Source organism: Merops nubicus, unplaced genomic scaffold (genome assembly GCF_000691845.1).
Source record: "Merops nubicus isolate BGI_N331 unplaced genomic scaffold, ASM69184v1 scaffold5998, whole genome shotgun sequence".
NCBI lineage: Eukaryota > Metazoa > Chordata > Aves > Coraciiformes > Meropidae > Merops > Merops nubicus.
In genome coordinates this window covers 31,149-53,256 of record NW_008625018.1, presented here as the reverse complement: position 1 = coordinate 53,256, position 22,108 = coordinate 31,149, and the positions used below count along the sequence as shown (strand labels likewise).

The 22,108-nt window shown below is 41.0% G+C and overlaps 1 protein-coding gene across 1 annotated transcript in view; it reads right to left on the bottom strand.

Moving 5' to 3' along the window:
• Window positions 1-20,998, bottom strand: part of LOC103777961 (sodium/hydrogen exchanger 7) — a gene marked incomplete at its 5' end in the record, with an annotated part of 37,883 nt that extends 16,885 nt beyond the window's left edge. Inside the window, 12 exons of the mRNA XM_008945528.1 lie at window positions 449-508; window positions 7,481-7,634; window positions 8,388-8,499; window positions 10,911-11,024; window positions 11,139-11,227; window positions 11,564-11,669; window positions 15,738-15,879; window positions 16,143-16,248; window positions 17,595-17,707; window positions 18,664-18,740; window positions 19,397-19,474; window positions 20,799-20,998. Coding sequence (XP_008943776.1) covers window positions 449-508; window positions 7,481-7,634; window positions 8,388-8,499; window positions 10,911-11,024; window positions 11,139-11,227; window positions 11,564-11,669; window positions 15,738-15,879; window positions 16,143-16,248; window positions 17,595-17,707; window positions 18,664-18,740; window positions 19,397-19,474; window positions 20,799-20,998 — 1,351 coding nt within the window. The remainder of the gene's footprint in view (window positions 1-448; window positions 509-7,480; window positions 7,635-8,387; window positions 8,500-10,910; window positions 11,025-11,138; window positions 11,228-11,563; window positions 11,670-15,737; window positions 15,880-16,142; window positions 16,249-17,594; window positions 17,708-18,663; window positions 18,741-19,396; window positions 19,475-20,798) is intronic.
• Window positions 20,999-22,108: the final 1,110 nt, after the last annotated feature.

Sequence of the window (22,108 nt, the reverse complement as noted above, 5' to 3'; positions counted from 1 at the left end):
CACATCCCCTCCCTTCCAACCTGAACCATTGTTTAAAATAACCCCAAGGAATGCTTAAGAATACCTTTACGATGAAGAATCACAGGATCACATCCATGATTTCTCAGCTTTCAAGTCTTCCCAGACCAGAGACACTAGTTTTGCCTCATTAATTACCCATACATAGAATTCAAGGATGTGGTGTTCTGTGGGGTTTTTTTTCCCCCCTCCCTGTTTTTTTTAAAGCTAAAGACAAGATGAGTGATCCACGCTCTCCCAGCTCCCCAGCTGATCTCCCAGCTCAGACCAAGACAACAGACTCAGAACTGAGGAATATCTATGGCACTCTGCAGAAAAGGAGAAGCAGCAGCAGCATGCCATAGTACAGAAAAGGAGCACACGCAGTGTTACGAAGATGAAGAAAGCCAAGCATCAGGTTAATTTGGTATCAAGAAAAGCACAGTGTCACCTGAAATACAGCCAGCGGCTTTCATTCATCTCTTCCACCGATGGAACGTGGTCACCAACTCTGGTACAGTACAAGAATGCAATGTGAGTAACAAAATGCTCATGAGATGGCCATGTTATGTAACTCCCTATCAGAGCAGAGCAAACCAACATACAAACCCCCTACCCAGTCAAAAAAGACGAAGCGTACAAGAATAAGAATGACAGAACAATGACAAAGTGACAAAAAATCATAAAAATTAACAACAGCAGCACTACGTGATTGAGGTGTGATTGAGATGTCCAGCAGTGTTCTTCATTCATTCAGATTCAGGCTGGCAAAACACCTGTATTCATGACAGGCTATGTGCCCTAGAGAATGAGGTTCAATAGCTCTCCAGAGAGATGCTACACAGAGACAGGGCAGATCTAAGACAATTCCTACCACTTCAGATCTGCACATTGTCTAGAAGAAAAAAAGTCATTAGAGAAAGTAATCACAGGAAGCAGTACACATATGAAAGACAATCAACACTGCCCAGTTTCAGAGCAGTCCAAAAGAACTAGTAATATGTACTAAATCACTCCACTGGGTTAACTAATGGCTGACTAACAATCTTTACCATAATTAAACTCCAGCCATAGCAGAGTGGGTTTCTACTCCTTGCTTTGCACTTTTCAACTGTACTTAAAAAGAGAAAACCACGAGTGGAAGCATGTTTGGTTTCTAATATTTACCATGTAAACTCCTTAGCAGCTTGCAGGATTTTTCCCCTGCCCTGTTCTTCCATGAAGGCATACACATGAACTATATATTGCTTATGAGAAATAAAAGCCCTGATGATCAGAGACCCACCAAGGCTTCACCTCACGAAGAGCAGGTGTACACACCCTGATTGCAGGCCGACATCCTGACGGACCAAATAGTTAAAGCCATAGCTTGTGCTACAAAGAGCATGCACTCATCTGATCCTTGAAGGCTCAGGCAAATACCAGACTTCATGTAGATTTGGTTTAGATTCCTGTTTCAATAGCTCTTCTCCCATATCAATGTACAGTCCAGGACAGAGCACTCTGCTCTGGAAGGCAAACATTGAGACAGCTCTGCACAATGCAGCAAAAACTAAAATTAAAAACTGCCCAATAACTTCCCCTCTACAACTTTTCTCTTTGCTGTATCTTTGCCAAGTTAGTACACTGAAGCTTTCCCAGACATCTATAATGGGTGCAGCATTTTTGGAAAATTTTAGCTATTTTGGAAGAGTTCAGCTGTTTCTCAGAAGATGGCTGAGGAAGAAGAGAATTCCCACCATCATGTTTTAAAAAAAAAAGAAAAAAGTTAATCACTAAAAAAACCCTGGAATTAGGAAAAGTTGTTTTAGGTTGGTTTTAGAATGCATTTGGGTATTCCTTTACTTGACCTAACCAAGATAATGACTCCTGAAACTTCCTGCTAAGGTTTGCCAGAGCTTGACAGTTAAATATATATCTCCCATGTGGCTCTGCATATATCTCAACTCAATTCCTACAGGGTTTAGACCTTCCCCACACTTTTTATCTCTGGTGTAAATTGCTCTGTTTCAGAGCAGAAAAACAGAGCTAAGGAAACATCTCCCATGCCTACTTCCAGACATCCAAAAAAGATGGTAATCTCTTTCCTACCAAGAGAAAGACCCAGAAGGGTGAAGGCTGGAGGTTTGGAGGCTGCACTGCACTTCCATAAAGAAAGATTCAAGACTGGTGGTGAGAAACCAGAGATTCAGAAAGGAGGAGCAAGATGGGAGACTCTAGATAGGGAAAGGCAGCTGGAGAAAACATTGCAGTAAAAGATGTGGTGAAAGGAGAAATCCCACAACAGAGGGCAAGGGACAGTGTTTGTCTCTATGCATCTGCCCTTCAAGGGCAGCAGAGAGCAGCCAGAAGTCAGTGAAGTGAAGGATCTAAGTTGCAGAATAACGGAAACGGGCTGTAAAACAGAAGGGTGTAACCTCCTATCAGACATCCACCTCTCCAGTTCAGAACATAACACAAGGCTGGATCCCAGCATCAACACTCGCCTCCTGCCACCGCTGCACACTGAGGCACAGCATTTAACACATCCACATTGATTTCATTGCTGGACCACCCTGGGTAAGATAATTGAGTATAACCTGAGATTGCCACCAAGCTGTCAGTTTTACCAGCATCCCAGATAGTTAGATAGTTCACGTAGCAGCCATGTTAGTGTTTCCAGGTTGCTTTCAGTTTGCTCATTTAAAGAAAAACAAAACAAAACAAAAAAAAACCCAAACACAACAAAACCAAACACTTAATAGAAGGCTGTTTAAAATGTTGTAGTTGCAAAGTCAGACATAAGGCAGTAAATATCTAAGTTGACGTTGACCATGCAACCTTTGAACTTTATAGTAGAAAGATACTTAAAATATTTTAAATTGAAAGATATAATGCTTTAATATTTAGAAAATGGTTGCTAAGCATTACTTCATTAAAATAAACACAAACTTCCTCATTTGAAACAGATTATGAAGGAAAGGAAGGCATTAATCTACATGCTGTTTCACTCAACATGAAAAGAACCAGGTCAATAACCTCTAATGAAAAATGGTAAAAACGTTATTTTGCAATACAAATGGCAGGAGTTCCCTTTTTTCCTGTGACGAATAAAGAACCAATAAGTCAGCTTTTCTGGAAAGAGGAACGTTGCCAGTGGTTTTGATTTACAGGGCTGTAGAGTTTGCTGAAATTGTTAAAAATTCAGGCAGGAAATGATTTCTTTGCTTTAGTCTCAAAAGATGAGACTATTTTTAATGTCCCAGTCATGGTTTAGTTTCTCAGAAAAAAAAAAAAACATTGGCTGCTAGAAAAGTATAACTGTTTACCACTGACATGTTTGGATATATCTCACTGATAGACAGCCAAGAAATTCAAAACACATGACACATGCCTTTAACTCCAGTTTCTGGTGTTAAGTATTAACTTGCTCAGCACCAAGTGGCAGAAATCAAAAGCACCTAAAGATCCCATTATTTTATACTCTTTTTGCTGTCATGGACACACCTTTCCCAACCAGTTAAGCCGTAAACTAACATTAAGTCTCTGCTACAAACCACAGGTCCTCTGCTTAGCTGTACATTTAAGCCTGATCAGTGGACCATGTCATGCTGCTAACACACCCTATCTGGAAAGGCACCTGCTCTTCTGATTACTCGAGGCATCAGAACAGAGCAAGAGGAGGCAGAGAGCATTTTTGCCCATTTTCCTCCTTATACTGCTTTTTACCTTACCAAAACTTAATTTTTGTGTCAGCCTCTCCATCCCTCACCTACTTCTAATACATTTCAGATCACGGAAGAGAAGGGACCACCAGAAGTCAGGAACAAAGCACACGTCCCGACTGCCAAGCAGTTGGTGGGGTGGCCAGGAGCACGTGCCTCTGCCTCCAGGCCACAGCAAAGCAGGTCTGGGCCCCTGTGCAGGCACTGCCCCACACAGGCACACAGCTGCCTCCCCAGCCATGCCGCGGCATGGAGCCAGCTGGAAGCCTTGGCCGGAGTCAGCTCTCTGGTGATGTTCTACCCACATCGTGCAGGCACAATCTTATATATATAAGACCTTTTGGTGTTCATGTCTTTCTTAGCCCCTCGGACCTGCCTGGTACAACAGAGATGTCTGCAGCTCCTAGGGAAGCAGCTCTGCCCACTCCAGCTCACAGGAAATATTGAGAGGGCCACTCAGAAACCCCACTGATGTGCAGGCCAGTAGCCACAGGATTACAGTAATGCTGCACTGCCGCACCATGACCAAGCAACCAGCCTAAAGCCTCACTCAGTTTGGTTAACTCATTGTTAAAGCAACACCCAAGTGACATTAGTTTTCCACTTAATTCAGGAAGCAAAGAATCTTTTATCTTTTAACTTCTTCCCTGCTAAATAATCCTGTACAGAAGCACTACTTATTTCCAGCCTTTTGCAATCTAACCTAGTGGGCAAGTGCGGAGGCTCAGAAAGCATCCCAGGCCCCCCCCAGGGAGAAGTTCCCTACTGCATGGCCTCAGGGCTGCATCAGCACTACAGCTGTGCTGCTGAGAGCTGCTGGGCCAGCATCTCATCCTCATCTCCCCTGCCTGCCTCTTCTGCTGGGCAGAAAGGGATAGAAGAGAGAAAAGCAGCATACTTGTAAAATTCAGCTGGAAACTAATTTGCCTCTTTCTTAAATCAGCCGGGCTCCTTGCTCTGGAGCAGGAAGGGCTCTGTCACAGGGGCACTGACCAGCAGAGTTCCCCGTTCCCGCTCGGCTGTACACGGCTGCCACCTCCTGGCACCCGGCTGATCCACCTGCTCCCCAAAAGCGCAGTCTTCAGCGGCAGCACAGCAGAGCCTATCAAGGCAGCTGTAGGCAGACCCATGCAGTTCTTCAAAGCGCTTCCTATGTAGAGTTCTCCTGTTTATATGACATCCTTCCCTTACTAGGGAAGTTAACCATTTCTTTTCTGTCAACCATGCCAAGCAAATGAGTAACGATTATGAGCAAAAGTGGGTAAATCTCAAAAAAAACCCCTACACTCAAAACTGTGTTTTGGCCAACTGTCTTTTGGTAGCTACTCCCCTAGGAATGGTGTCACAGCCTTTCCAGATATTCTGCCTTCTTGGCCATATTAATAATTTTTGGCAGTATAGCCTACCTGAAGGGCAAGCCTGGAATGGATGCAGTGTTAGCCCTTTCTCCTTTCAGGAGCAACTCATCATCCAGGCTCATGGAGACCCATTAGTGGACCAGATTAGTCCTGCTAGAGGAGTAAGTGCATATTCTTGGATTCTTCAACAAACTGCTTCCTAGGCCTGACAGGGCAGGGGGGAGCACTGCTACCTCAGAGCTATTTTCCAGTTTGCCAGGAGCTGGGCCACACGCTAGAATCAGTCCTGTCCTACTGCTGATGACAGAAGGAGCCCTATGGCAGAGGTAACAGTTGACTGTACTCAGTAGCTGACTTCTGACCTAGGCACACTGGACACAATTCTCCTTCGCTTAGCTGGCCAGCACCACATCCTGCCCCTTGCTGGATGGCAAGGTTTGAAGGAGTACCAAGCCTCAACAAAAGAGGTGCAGGCAGCAGGACAGAAGGCTCAGGATGCCAGCACCTACAACAAGAGCTCTTAGAGTCAGTTGTGTTGACCTGGCTGCTGCCATGCTTTGGAAGATGCTTTGGAATGCACTCCAAAGTGGAGATCAGACAAAGGATATCCTCGCATCAGCCATTGCAGAGGCTGCAGGCAGAGATCTTGGCAGAGTTCTCCTGGCTATTTCAGGCTGACTGCAAGCAGCATTTTCACTTGTGTACTGCTGGCCAGAACCCATCTCCTGCTCCCTTATGCCTCGTGCCTCAGAGAGTCTACACACGCTGCCTGTTACGCAGACACTGCGCCTGTCCTGCCTGTGGAGGTGTATCAGTACACTTGTTCTCCCTATACCACCACCATACAGAAACCTCCTTCTCCTGTCAGAGGTGCCAGATGGAAATCTGCACCTGACACCTATCCCAGGTACTGTTTGTAAGTCCTTATATATCTCTCATGTGGGAACAGAAACTAGTCAGGTGGGGCTTCGAAATATCATTAGGACGTGGTCATGAATGACAACTGCATAAAACTGGTTTTGTTGTTGGCTTCACAGTGGGTGCTGCATTACCTGTTGTTAGCAACACAACCTCTCTGGAGAGAGCCTGCCTACATGGAAGAGATGCTTCTTTCTGGTGTGCTGCCCCAATGTCTGCAACTTGTGTTTCAAGACAGTTTTAAAGGATAAAATTTGATTTACTTGGCACCAAAAAAAAAACAAAAAACAAAAAACAAAAAACTGTGATTTCCCAACATTTGCTGTTAATCCGAGCTGAGATGAGATAATGTAAATTACTGCTGAAATGCCTGTCTCCAGCTGGAAGCATGTTGCCTTTGATGAAAAAAGTTCACAAATACTTCTGGGAGTTCTAGTCGGGTTTTTTTTGTTTGGTTTGGTTTTTTTTGTGTTTGTTTGTTTTGGGTTTTTTTTTGCCTACCTAGAAAGCATCTGCTACCTATTGCCACAAGCACTTCACTCAAGTTTTCCACAAGCAACACCAGTCCCTAGGAATGATCAGTTCTTCCAAAGACTGAAACTGGTTTTACCGAAGTTTGTTCTTTCTTATCCCATCAGAAGACAATGGGATACAAATTCTGGTTAGCACAATTAGAAAGCAAGACAAAATAAGCTGTCAAGTTCCAAACAGCACAAATAATCTACACAAGAAAAATGCACTGAAGGGCTTATAGAGTGTGTATTTTTCTAAATTCCACCCTGTTTACCTTTGCCCCTCCTATTGCCACAGCTTTCACAGAATGGTAACTTATGTGGTCTTTAATGGTGACCGATTCATGATTCTCTAGCACTTCTGTTGATAAGTGTCCTCAAACATGAATGTACTTGCAGCTTGAAAGTACTAAGTATTGGCCAAGATTTGCAGACAAACATCTGTAATCACGCTACTTACCATTTTCACAGGTCTCCTCAAACCAGGAGGAAACACTCAGAGGACTAGCAGGAACCCATTTATTCCAGTTGCTTAGGTAACATTAGGTTTGTTTGGATAGATGTTTAAAGAACATTCAATTTAGCACCATCTACTACAGATTTCATTTAACTTAAAAAACATAACAGGGCCATTACCAATAGCCAAAAGACAGTCTTAGTATAACAGGAAGAGAAGTTTGTATGGGACTAGACAGATTAATTCTTTGTTTTCAGTATAGGGGCTGCTGTATCAGGCAACACTATTGCATGCCCTCCTGGCCTGACAAGGACCTAGATACCTACTTGCAGAACAGAAAGCTTTAGGCTGAACACTAGCAGCATCAGTACGTTTTCTTCACCAGCCTGCACTAGCACCTTCCCCTGTAAAACAATGTTGTAAATACTAGAAGACCTCTAGCAAGCATCAGACAAGTTCTGTAGGACTATGCCTGATTAGCACAGTTTCCACCTGAGAAAGTGAAGTTTCCCCAGCATAGAACTGCATACTGACCTGATGTTCAGCCAGGATAGCATGGGGGTTGTACCTCCACCAACAATCCACACAGTGAAAAAGACAATGAGGAGAGTTGTGGAGAACATCATCTGATGTGAGTAGGTAGCAGTATCTCGTATAGCCAGAGCGAACGCCATGGCTCCCCTGAGACCTGCGTGAAAGAATGAGACAGCAGAGCTTCAGAAGGGCAACCACACCTGTTTGCAACACAGCACATTCCCCTGCTCCCTCCCTGCCACACAGGCACAAAGCACTGGACTCCAGCAAGTTTTAATTCCCTCCGTTTCTCTGATAAACTATGCCCTGGTAGTTTTCCTAACTTGCAGAATCCACAAGTTCTAAAAAGAGGTGTAAATATTTCCAGAAACTAGCAAGAAAGAAATGTCCACAACTTGTTTGATAATGCAACAGCAAAACTTATTGTAGAAATCAAGAAGCTTCCCAAATCCAAATGAAAATACACAATTTTCCAGTCGCTTCTGTAACTAAAGCACGAGTTCTTGACATGTAATTGTTATCACCCATAAGTATGCTTCCATTTTTTCTGCAGCCACCCGCCGTTTCTGCACAACATGTACATCATCTCAGCTAGAAAGAACCTTCTGGAAGACATCCATCCCACTTCCCTCATCCCCTTCAGACGCACTACAAATGAAAATACTGTATTCCCAACATGAGGTGACTGCTTGCTGCCAGCAGCTGGCATTTCAAGATGCCACTTTTCCCAGACAAGTCAATCTTTCTGTAAAGGTTGAAATGTACATCACGACATGCACAACCATTAAGTCTATTCAGGATGCATGGATGCGGATTATAAAAGCAGAAGGTAGTACTATAAATTGCTTACAAGTCAACAAGGAATTTTTTGCTTTTATCTGAAAACATCAAACGTTTTTGCTTTTACCTGAAAACATCATCATATGCTGAAAGTTCCAGCTGATCTTATGCCTTCTGCCCAGATTCAACAAGAAGGAAAGAGGGTAGATGTGTGCAGCTCTGCCCAAAAAGATTGCAATCTGTTCACAGCTGGGGGTTAAGGATTTTCTTGAGGTATGTGCTCTTGGGTACCTGGCTCTAACATGAAGCTTCTGTTTCAGTGAGAGGTTTACATCATGATATCACGTGTTCTTATTATCTGTTTATATAAAAACAGACTTTCACCAGAACTCATTGCACAGAATGCAGATTTTAACTAGTATAACCAAGTTTTTTAATGCACAGTGAAATTATACCTACTATTAAAATTACCAGTAGTACAAATGAAGACCTTACTTTATAAATTTACACTTTAAACAACTATTACCACCACTATTTGATGACATGCAGAAACACAGTCCTATACACAGAGGGAAAACCAGCATACGAGCAGCAAGCAGCCACTCCATCATGGCTCCTGCAGTGGCAAAGTCTCCTGCTGGCTGCAAGCACTTAAGAACACAGAGTTACCAAGACAATAAATTCAAACCCCACTTGTTGGCACTAGAATGAAGTTCAGAAAGAGTATTAAGAGTGTTGCAGAAACTCGTGGCAGTAGGTGGTCAGCTCCTTCCCTCCCTTACCATGGTGTTGACCATCCAGTGGTTCCAGTGAAGATCCAGAAAGCTGAGCTCACCCTCCACCACCTAAGGAACACTGGGGCAAACTACACTGATGTGCTACCACCCTATAAAACATCAACAACAACCAGAAGCCCACCAAACACTGATCATTTGCTGCTGGGATAACATTAGAAGAATGAAACAGCTCTCTTCCGGAAAAGAAATAAAAGTATACAAGAGCTCTAGACACCACTGGGTTGTTGCCACAGCTAAAGTAGAGCAACAATGTCTGCAGGAAATTCTGTCTCTAGGAAGAGACTGATTATTACATTAAGCTTTTTGTACAAAGTAATTATTCCAAACAACTTCTATAGCAGTCTTTTTGAGGACTGCAGAAATCAGATATCAGAAGTCATTCTGACCAACGTTTTTAGGAATAACAGCTAGAATTTTGTCAGTGGCACTGAGGCTTTACCTTTGTCTTTAGAGTCCAGCTTTTCTGTTTCAACAGCTAGTGAAGCCTCTACATTTCACCCCTGCAAGGTGTTAACTCAATGAGGACACTAGCTGTTGAGGTAAATGTAGGTGCTAGGACTAGCTGCCCCCCTTACAAAGGTAAAGAAACACTCAAGAGGCAAGAGAGGTCAAGTGCAGTGGTAGAAAAAGATGTAAAAAATAGGGTAATAAAAAGTAGGTGTGTAGGAAGAGAAAGGAACAAAAATACTGAAACCAAACACAAACCAAAAACAGTGTAACCTGAGAGAGGATGGAAGGCCACAGCAAAGATGAAAAATGACAGTGCTTAGTGTACCAGATGCAACTCTTCTCCTTGTGTCTTTATCCAATGGCTGCAGGGCTCTGGAGCAATTTTAGGTCAGAAGAATGGACATGAGAAGACACAGGAGAAAAATTTATTAGTTTCAGAAAAAAAAGTAAATGGCCAGAGGAAAATACAAGACAAATGTGATAAATTCCTAGGAGCAGTGCAACGATGATAGAAAACAGTAGAAAATAGCAGAGAAAAGAAATAAAGATTGCCTAATGCAGAACTTAAGTATGTCCTTTTGCTGGGTTTTATCTCCACTGAGGACAGCCCTACTCCTGCAGCAGGCAGAGAGAAATCAAGACTGGAAAACTACTTTCCATTGCTTCATGCATGCTTTTAATTGCTCTGATTTTTCAAGCAGCCAGGAACATAGTGAAAAAATAGTAACATAAGCTATTTCAACAGGGGCAGAGTGCAGAGAGGAATCTAGCTTACATGAGTGTCACTACTACAAAAGTGTTTAGTTCTGGGTACCAAGCCAGCTACTCCAGTTAAGTTCCCAGGGATAACTGGAACTGGATACCCACCTCCAACACCAGCACTTTTAAGCGGTGTGTTCATGTCACAACAGCTCAGTTTGTTCCTCCTCTTACCACCTGAGATCCTGACCTCTATCTTTGGGCCATTGCTCAAAGATCATCTGTTCACCAACAATCCTTTTTGTTTACTTGAAATTTGTTTGCTTCCTTCAAAGGACTGTTTGAACTGAAGAGAAAAATGAAACCTTTCCTAGTTCTCCAAAGTTCTAACACAACAGCAACACAAGCACTGCTGGATGTCAATAGCCGAGTTGCACAGTAAAGCATATTAATTCATTTATCTATAGAAATTATATGACTTCTAGCACTTTCTCAGGTACAGAGCCAGCAACCATGTTGCACAGAGGCCTTAAGGCTTTGATGTAACAGGTAACCAAAGGCTGTTCTCAAAATTACTGTGCCCACCACGACACCAGAGAAACTCAAGTCAGCCACCATCCTCTACCCAGTAAAGCAAACAGATGTCACAAGTTTTCAGGCACGTAAGGTAATAGAGAAACTTCACACAAAGCAAGAAAGGATACAAAAGATCCAATGATGAAAACTGGGCTGAATATGTGTTTCTGGAAAGTAAACAGTGCCAAACCCATATAAGAAAATATGAAGTTCTCGGCCAGGAAGTGCAATACCTCAAAGAGCTAGGGAGAAAACATTCACATGTTAAAGACCAAGCAATAAAGACACTTTTCAAAAACCATAGTTCAGGGACCAGTACAGCAATACACTGTATAAAAGGTGAAAGACATTCTTGCCTGCTTAGTGCGACTCCTTGATTCGACTGATAAATTATTGTAGGTATAATGTGCCTGGGTGATTCCACAGAAGAGGACAGCCACCACACCTGGGAACAGAACCACACGAAAATCAGCCTGTTTACTATGTGAGCTCAACACATTTCCCCCTTCCTAAGTTCGATTAAATTTATACATCATCCTTAACCTTGAGAACATATGAACTTGATTTTCTAGTGAGTTAAGATTCCAGGTTGGGGAAGTGGCATTTGAACCAAACTGTTGCTCTTTGTTACACAGTGAGCTGTGTACAGAACATAAAAAAAAAAAAAAAAGCTTTAAGTACCAACATCGTGTTTCTTATCAGAAAATTTCAATGAGTGGAAAAAAAGCTGCTAGGATGGACAGGATTTATATCTCTCTGAGCTTGAATGCCAACAACTCACCAGTAAATCCACAAGCTTCTGCAAGCAAGAAAGTGCTCCAGGACATCAAGAAGAAGAGAGCAGTTTCCAGCAGGGGGAAGCAGTGCAACTTGGTAAACTTTGTCACGTTAAGTCTTTTGTTAAGGGATAAAAAAAACCCAAATACTTTCACTTCTCTGTACCGAGAACTAATGAAAAACTCTTTAATGTGCTAACAGGCAATGCTAGCTGGAAAATAAAACACTCCTCGTGCTGAAAAAAATTTCAATTCCATCACATGAAGACAACTCTAGAATCAAGGTCTGCCTTGAAAACAGTCAGTTTGGGACTTTTTTGCTGTGTATTCATGGCATAACTGTGGCTTCTCCTCCCTGAGGTAATACCTTACTCTATGCCACATTTCCCTGCCAAGTCCCACAGGGAAGGGATTTATATCCTGTGTTCCTTCCAGACTGTGTCTCTTGGTTTCTTTTTTGTTTCAGTTGGTTGGGTTTGGTTTGATGTGTTTTCTGTCTGTCCCCATCACATGTGTCATTCTACCTTCAATAAAGATTCTCCCCTCCCATCTTTAAATAAAGTATAAAATATATTGAGAAGCATTTGATTCACAGGGCTGTTCTTAACTACAACAACCCTAAGATGAAGTAGATTTATCAGAATTTTTCTGCTCAGATTTGTTGACAGGTTGTCTTCAACAAGCAGAGCTACTTCTGTACTTTTGAGGTATAACAGAGATCCTGCCTCTGGCAAAATATATTTCCTTTCCTTATATTGATGTGTTTTAGACTAAAAGCCAACTCAATCAGAGCAGCTCAGTCTTTCAATGGGAAGGAAAAAAAACAAATTAATCTTCCACAGGAGAATAAAACTTGAGGAACATCAAACACACTGAATTAACAGTTCATACAGCTACTGAAGAAGTGGAAGAGATTTCAGTAGTGTTAAATATAGCTTTTCACAGACTATAATAAAAGTTGTTCACATTTCTAGAAATGTCTTTGTGGATTCTTTGTTTTGTTTGGGTTTTTTTCTTTTTGGTTGGGTTTTTTGTGTTTGGTTTTTTTTTTTTTTTGGTGGTGGTGGTTGGTTGTTTTGGTTTTTTTTTTGGTGTTCTCTTCCCCTTTTCTCCTCATCACTACTCTGGCAGCAGGTAAACACTGAACAGCTCACTGTAGCTGAGGTGCAGACAGCCATGCACAACTCTACCAGAAGACAAAGAAAGAAACCATGTGTTAACAGTAATTGCAGAGAGATCCCTCGTCTGCCTGAAAGCTGACAACTAGCACAATCTTCTCTGAAATTCAAGTGGGAGGATAGCAAGAGCACTCTCTCCTGCCCATATGAAGGCGATCAGTACCTCAACTGAGACATCAAGGATGTGCCATCACCCACCATTGCTCCCCATGCATAACTCTGCTACATCCTGGGCACTCTGCAGCACTACAGATAATAATCATGGCTCATTATGGGATCAGGATGTTAAAAGCCATGAGCAGCTTTTCCTTTCCTGCATTTCATGGGATATTCACAGGTCCTGGAAGGTCTGGGGCTCACAAAACTCTCGATTGCCTCCTGCAAGCCGCAGTCAGAAAGCCCAGAAGGTTCAGTGGAACAGCCTCCTGAGGCCTTTATCACAGAATAAAGCGTTCACAACAAGCCACAAGTGAATAGCACCAGAAGCAAACAGCTGGCAGCATTTCAGTGAGAGCCTGGTTAGGATGAACCAGTCCTGAGGCCAGCCACCCGCTACACACCCACACCTACTTCGTGTTGGCATTCTCTGCTAACTTAGAGGAGGGTAAGGGCTCTCAAGCACATGCTCCATCCACACCTTCAGCTGAGAACCCTACTTTGTCAGGAGATTGTCCTCAAACAAGAGCACAAACCATAATTTAAAAAAAAAATAAATTATTCTCCATGATAGTTGGCCTTAAACCAAACATAAAACTCAGCTTTTTTTTTTTTAAACAGCTGTTTATTCTCTACAGTCATTTCTCCACATAAACCTCCTCTCTGAAACTTTTCAGGATGTACTGTTACACTCAGCTGAATTTTCCCCCTTGACTCCACCCTCCAAACAGACCTATTTTCTAAGATCATGCTTCTGAAGCAGCAGCAGCCACCACAGCAACAATTAGAATCCATCCTCACACAGAGAGCTTGGTTAATCCCACCACAAGTACCTAGCTTAAAAGGTGCTCCTGGATGCTCAGGAGACTGGACAGCCACAGTCACTCCACTGAAGAGGAAGAAGTTGAACCTTGTTCTCCTGAAGTTAAGCAAGGGCCCTTGTCAGAATTCCTCAGTCTTTTATGGCAGTTTTGTGAATCAAATTGTTTATTCCCCCTGCTGTTATTATAAATAACCTCAGGTGTCATTATAAGATATGCTTATCATTTTGGAGGAAGATGAAGGTGAGAGAAGGGTAAGAAAAAAACCCATTTTATTATTTCATATAATTGGCCAAATTGAAGTATTAACTCAAATTATATTATTATTATTTCTGTTTTCTTAACTTTCTTTATTCCTTAGACATGGCTTTCTGCTTCACTTCATTTCAACCAGGCAGATTCTACAATTTAGAAACAAAATGCAAGTGGTACAACATGTTAACTGTTACAAAAATAACCACACATAACAAAGTCAAGACAGCTTGTTGAAAGCCAGAACAAGCCCTTCTGTATTAACTGTATCATATTTGGAAACTAAGTATTCTGTCTGTTTTCAAAGGATAAGGTGTGACTGTGTGAAGCCCCTACTCAGAGAGGTACAGTTATAGGTAATTCACAGCTGTGGGATTAGCAGTCTATCAGAGTAATTCAGAGCTTAAGTTACAGGTTCTAATCAGCTACAAAAAGTAAAATGCAAATTTACAGTTTGCTTCTACACTACTGCATGGCATTAAGTATTTTTTCCAAACCAAAACAGTTAAAGTTGTATAATTGAGTAATCCAAGCAAAAAATAAAATAAGAGGAGAAAAATCCCCCCCCCCAAAAAAAACCCTACCACAGAGTCTGTCTTCTGCACAACCTCCCCCCTCCTGGCCTCATATCACCCCCCTGAGCACAAACATTGGGAACAGCAAGAACCAACTGCTGCTCCAGAAGCATGATTTACAAAATGGATCCGAGCGCATTGCAGCTGTAATTAGTAGCCAACGAGCAAGCCAAAAAACAGCAACAGCATTTGAGCAGCTGGAGCTGTGGATGGCCCATAGCCTAGAAGCCAGATGAAGAATCATGGCTCTGGATCACGTCGATTGCAGTTTAGGGGAACTGGAAGACTGAACATTAAAGCACCTGCAGCACATCTTCTCCTTATACCTGCATGGCTTCCATTATGCAGACATATCAGACAGATCTGCACAGGGTCCACATAGCAAGACACAATCATGAACCTGTAGTCTCAACTATTGTATAAATATATCACATTTTACTCCTTTTAGAGCCATATTCACAAGTCTAGGCAGATCAAGGCAACCTGAGATACACACAAATACGGTTGTACCAGCCCATCTGAAAGCAAAGAATTTTAATTTTTTCCTGAAGAAGTATCTTGACTTCTGGAGCAGGTCAGGTTTGAGGTCTACTGCCTGAGCCTAAAACAAACCCCATATAGATCTCTTGCTGAGCACCTCAGAGCTTTAATCTAATAGCAGCAGTAAGTCTTGAGAACAGGGCAGATCATGCAAAGCCTATCATGTTATGGTGTTCACTCTGGTAGAGAAACTATCTTATCCAAGATGGGTGACATCAGAATTCCATCAGAAAGCTCAAATGCAGGACTCAAAGAGCCCAGTGGAGTCAGAAATAGCTATTATTTTTTCTGAAGACACAATCAAACACCAGTTATCATATAAGATGTCTTCCAAGCCTAATAATTTAGTTAATTTCATAATGTCATTTAAAAACCCTGAACATTAGGACATGCCCATTTAGGGCCTAACCTTGGCTTCCAGCATGCAGCAACAACTCTAAAACTTCTAGCGGGGCCATAATTATATTGGGAAAAGTTGATTTCAGTGGGTACCTAAAATGCCTTTCTATAGACAAAGGTCACATGAATACTGACCACATCTTCACACTCAGATTAAAACAAGCTAGAGCAAATTTTGCTACAGTTGGAAACAGGATAGTCCTATTTATACATGCATAAGGCATCTAGTCTGGAAGAGCTACATGTGAAAAAGGATATCAGAGCTGTGACAACCCCTGTCACTGCTCCCATCATGAAAGAACCACTGAATATTCCCAGGAAAACACCAACAGACTTGAAAAACGCTGCTGCATCAAATGCATGGGTATTTTCACCAGTGGGCTGGTAGGCAACTATAGACCTAGAGAAACAGCAACAAAATGAGAAGTTAGAAGTGGCATCAGGAAAGTTTTATTCCCTAACAGCAACACCTAGAGGCAAATTTGCCATTCTGGCATATGTATGCATGAGGGATCTTGGCAAATGTTTGCAATGTTTATTAATTCAGTTCAGAACAATGAATTGAAATTTAAAATAACATTTCTCAGGAAAAAAGCATTTCTTTTAGACAAATAGTAAAAGCAATTAAGTAACTTCAGAATAGAAATTCAGGTAGTTACTTACGAAGATAACACAATGGCAACGGCGTCGTTCAACACGCTCTCCCCAAAGAGAAGGGCATAAAGATCAACATCAGCATGCAGCTCATTAAATATTGCTAGCACGGTAACTACAAAAAGAAAAGAGAAAAACCACACAGGTTGACCTCAGGGATGACTGCGTGAGCTGATGGAGCAGAATTTCCAGTTTGCTTAAAAGCAACAAAACCCAGTAATTGAAATACAGGATCAAAATTGAACTGGGAAACAGGTTAGTCAGGTTTATCTATAGGAAAGCAATTCCACCATCAGCTTTAGGGCAGCTCCATTAGGAGGTGAGTCTGTTGCCCTCCCATCTGCACAGTATTTTTAGGAAAGCCCCACTGATCAAGGCGCACAGGGCAGACAAAGCACTTCTACCAAAGCCCTCATATTTTTTGCAGAACATGTTCCATAGAAGATAATCAACAAAACATTGTGCAGCTCTTGCTGCTTTTAAGGGCTTTATGGATTGTTGACACAGCTTTATTATTTCAGCCACTGTAAAATAGTGCAATAATCTGAAGTGTTCCCCAAAGCAAACACTATGCCACAGGAGCATGCATTTGTGCAGAATTTGAAAAGGGCAAGACTGCTTAATATTTATAACCATCCTTTCAAGAAACTTCAGTCTGAGATGAAAGACCACAATCTTGAAGATGTTCCCATATATGAGCTTAAAAAAAAATATCACATGGTGATTTTTTGCATAAATTGTGTGCAACAGCCAGCTGTTCAGAGCTCAGCTCAGTCACAGGAGCTACTTCCCATTTTTGCACAGATCACCACTGAGCACCTCAAATAAGCTATTTTGAAAGTCAAGCTTCATACGTCACCATTCTGTACCCTGGCCCCTGCCACACATCAGTTCTCCAGACTGACCTGTCAAGCAAAGATACTTGTGTGAGCCTGCTGGACTTTGAAGGATGACTAGATTATTTTGGCAAGAGCTCAAATTACTTTGCCAGAAGAACATTCTTTTGCTTAAACTTGTAAAACACGAAGTAAAATTGAAGGAGAAAATAAAATTCCCCACACCTAAAAAGCCTAAAAGCCTCAAGTATAGCTCTTAAATTATCTGAGGTCTGAAGCAATATAGCTAAAGAAGGAAGTCCTGTTAGCCAATGTTAATTTAATCCATTTACAGTCTTAAAATTGGTGCACAGGAAACAAAAAGCCTACTGGAGAAAAAATATTTGAAGTATAGGAAAGTCACCTTTTTCCCAAAATATACCATCACATCATATCAGTCCAGCACCAAACCACGAGAGAATAGCTTTTACAATGCTCAGAATTTGCATGCATTTCAGAGAAGAGGATCAGAGAGTGGCACAACATAATGGAAAAAAAAGTGCTGTTAATATCTCTGTGCTGTGCAGTAAAAAATCCTAGCAACAGGATTATCTTGGAAGGTTATTAAAAACGTTCAGCAAGCTACCTGGATCTGTGGCAGATATTATCGCTCCAAAGAGGAGACAGTCTGTATAATAGAACTTATCAGAGAGCTGACCCACCAACTTCATTAGTTTCACAACACCATACATGAGATTCCTGAAGAGAAAGAGGATAAAACAGTCCAAGTTAAACAAGTTGATGCATTTCAGACAAGCAAAGGAAAAACACAAGCAACATTTCAGGCAGACTTGATTATGCTACAGCTTTGTGGGACATGGCCACAGTTTAACACCAAGCTCTCAGAATTAATTTTCCTCTTCTCCCTGTGAACTCAGTCAAGTGATATTTGATCCAGAAGATATAATTTAAAACCAGTAAGCAAAGCGTGAAATCGTGTTTGCACAACTAGTAAACAGAATTTGCAGACTGCTTTCTTTTGCCACCAAAGGGATTATTTCCCTGCTCAAAATTGCCCTCCGTATTACTTCTCTCAACACTTCCAGTGAAATTTCACTTCTAGCGAAATTCTTTGAGAGACAAACCAAGGTCACCTGTGCAATTTCTGTATTTCAGAACATCCATACACCAGATAGAGCGATATTAGCAGCATAAGAGATTGAATGCAAGGAAAACAATGTGACTACCTTTCTTAAACTAAATGTGTGTACATATACATATAAAATTATATATTTACTGCTATGCACAGAGAGAAAGAGAAAGCATACACACACATGTGAATGCTGAAGGGAACATCTCTACAAGTTTGGTAGATGAAGTTCTACTACAAGTAGTGTTCACAATTCAAGTTAAAGTCAATTCCAATAAGAGTCTAACAAAGTTTTGACCATCACATCGAAAACTCCATGCAGCTCTGTAGCACCATGGACTTGTCAAGTGGTTTAAAGTTGGCAATGTCATTTCAAGGGGCATTATTGTTTAGAAGTGAGATAAATCTCAGCAAAACCTACATTTGCTTTTTGTCTGGAGGTTACACAAATACAGTCCTCAAACAAAACAAGTTACAAAATTGAGCCTATCTGGAAGACTCAACATACACTTTCTCAATTTAAACTTTAGTATAGAAAGAAACTGATATCAGAGAGTTCACTTACCCAATAATAAAACAAGAGACTGCTGTTCCTAAGAAGGCATAAGCCAAAATGGACCCCAAATTCCTGAAAAAGTGTCTCTGCATACAAAAAAGAGGTTTATATACTTATTTTCACCAAATAATATCACCTGTTCAAAACCACACAGCACACTACTACACTCGCATTAATACACAGGAACACTCAATTTCAGAGAAATACTTCAATTACTGCAATGGAAATTCTGTCTAGCTTCAATAAATTGAATGAACCAAATGTATTAAATCCTATATGTAGCTTATCAATAGGGAGCTTTACACACAGATGTTTTCCTAAGAGATGTAAAAGTTAGCTGCAAAACTGAAAATCAGCACCAATTCATGGCATTTTCTATCTGGGCCTTTCCACTATTCAAGGTCTGGCACATTCCCACTGAAATTCAGGTTTGGGTCCACTTCTCAGTATTATTTACTACATTTTGGATATTTGAGATGGACCAAAACAATTCATAGCAGGGCATCTTTTGCTTTAAAGGAAACTGACGTTAACCGTTGGCAAAGTTCAAAGGAAAACAAATCAGCAAGATTAAATAGATTTTAGTGTGTTTATAGGAGAAGTACATGTATTTTCTCTTAAAACAATATGACCTATCTATGGAGGAAATGAAATTTTTCTTACTACCATAAAACAAAGTATGCTTGAAATAGAGAAATCAAAAAATTAAAAAGCTATTATGCTTGGAGATTATTACACTTACTTTCTTCAGGCTATAACCAGCATGAAAAATAATAGGAGGCAATAGAATGTTGAAAAAAACCTCTGGGTCAAATGTTACCTAAAAAATAAAATATAAAACTTCAATTAGAAACAGACATACACAAATGTCTTTTTTTTTTTTTCTCTTTCATTTTCTGACAACTACTATTTTTGGTTGTTAAAATAGCTAAGCTGACCATTCAAAGTACTGGTCAGCTCTATAGAAATGCAGCAGCAAAAAGCTGCAGCTTTTCTTGGTAAACAAGCATCTAGAAAAAAACAAACAGGTATTACATCCATCACCAATGATAATCTTTCAGCAGTCCCAAAAACAATCACTCTTTTTAAATTAAAAAATTCTAACAAAGATGACACTGAAGATGATCTCTTTTTTATTGTGGTACATGATATTCATTTATCTGCAGACGAAATGCTATTTTAGCTCATGTTTTTTTTTCAAATCTAACCACCACACAGACATTGTAAGCCAATCAGGTCAGACACAAGACTGGTTTTCAGGAGCTGAGATCATAAATCACTTCCACATATTTCAGTAGAAGCTCCAGATATCTATGAAAGACAGTAAGGAACCAAACCCAACATTTAAAATCCAAAATTAAGACCTGCACACATGTGGGACTAACTAGACTCTCTTCATCCCCTGTCAAAGGACAGGTTAGAAGAAAAATAGAAGAATGCACTCTAAAAATAGGATTCATCTCAGCTAACTTTAGATATCTGTAGCAGACAGGTACACTTAAGCAGACACCTAAGCTCTCTTCACAGTCAGCAAAAAGAAGTATTTTTAGGTTACAAACCCTGAAGTCTCAGTCCTATACTTCAAAGCCTAGCTTTGATATGCCCAAAATGTGGTTAATTCCTAACACTGAACAGCTTAAGAAACCAAATAGCAGTAACAGTTGACAGACAAATTTAACTTCCAATATCAGACTGTCTCATTTGGTGGATTATAGGCATGTAATCAATAACTACTTCCTGACGATCAACAGTGGGGTTTTTCCTAGGGTTTTTAAACTAAGAAAAAGTTATTTTTCACTAAGAAATTATCATTTCCCTTGCATTGTATTATACAATGCAGCATCAGGCTTTTTTGTTCAGCTCATCTTTGTGAATTCTACAGACACTAGAAATATACATTAAGTCTTTAAACAGCAACCAAAGGCTTTGGGAAGGTACTCCCCCTATGCAACAGAGCACGGTTTTGCCAGCAGCAACACAATACAATACAGAAGGTGTTTTTGAATTAAGCATCGAAGTGCCATTACTATCAGGGATACAGACACTTGATAGTACCCAACATTTACATGGGATGGAGGAAGAGGGAGGGAAGCATAGATAAAGGAGAGACACTCAGCCAAGCACAAGAAAAGATCTACCCTCACCTTTCGTAACATGTCGTTCTGCTCCACGTTGTGGATCTTCCCAGGGCTGATTTCCCCTTTGAGCGTATACTCAAAGAACTTCCCGCTGACGTTGACCAGCAGGGTTGTGAAGGGCCTGTCCTCCTGGGAGCAGCTGAACAGCTTGTCATGGCCACTGGTAGAGGGAGTCCCGTATCTCAAGATCACCCCAACTATGAGACCTGGAAGAGAGTTAAAAATCCATGAGGCCAGTTTGCTGCTCCGATACTTAACTTTCTGGTTTCAAATAACGTCCATGGTATAATGCATGAGCCTTGCAAGCTTACATGCACCATAAACATCAGTTTCCTGCAGGAAAAGGAAGAGAGGCCCTGAATGACAAACAAAACACTCCATTCCCTGTTTTCTCTTCCTCACCCTCATTCCCACCTCTAAAGCCTGCATTGCACCTCTAAACCCTGTAGTTGTATGAGATTATAAACACAAGGATACATCAGATTCTTTTCACCTGTCCTTAAGGACAGAACTGAGTAGATACACATCACTGCTGAAAACATGTCACCATAACTGAGCTGAATCAGTGCTGTTTGCCATACAACTCCACAGCTGCAGCAAGGCTGTGGCTCTTTTGCCTGGCAATTCTAAGGAAGTAAACAAAGCTTATTGCATAGTCTTCTGCATACTCTGCAAATTTTGCAACTAAAATTCAGATGACATGCAGAAAGCAGCCAGCCACATGTCTTTTGCAAGCATTTTCCACATTTCCCAAAACCAAAAATAAACTAAGGTAAAAAATGAGCAACCGTAAGATCTGAGATTCAGGAATATAAGAAGAATGACTAAGCCAGCCAAGATAAAATCCAGCTTGAAAACACTATCAATAAGGAACAGCATCAAACACAGTGACAAAGAAAATAATTTGTAAACTAATGGAAGGACCATGTCAGGAGGCTGGAGAAGCACAAGGTTTGAACTGAGCACTGTTCCTTTCACAATGTACTAAGAAATAACAAGACTCCAGTTCTGCTGGGAGAATGTTTAAGAACAGTCAAAATGGTTTTGCTCTGGAGAGTAAACAGATTGATACCCCCTTCCCTAAAGGCTCCCCTGTCGCCTTAGGATGAGCTGCGATTTAATCCTCGCTCCAGACAACTGCAAGGTGAAAATGGATGTTTGATCTGTTTGTTGACAAGTCAGTAGTCAATGCTGGTTTTGCTCCCTGTGACCCTTACTCTGTACCCATAAATCCATGTCCCCAGATAGTAAATGAAGTTGACAGGTAATAACCAGAGAATAAATAAGGTATAACAAAGAAAAAAATCCTACCATAC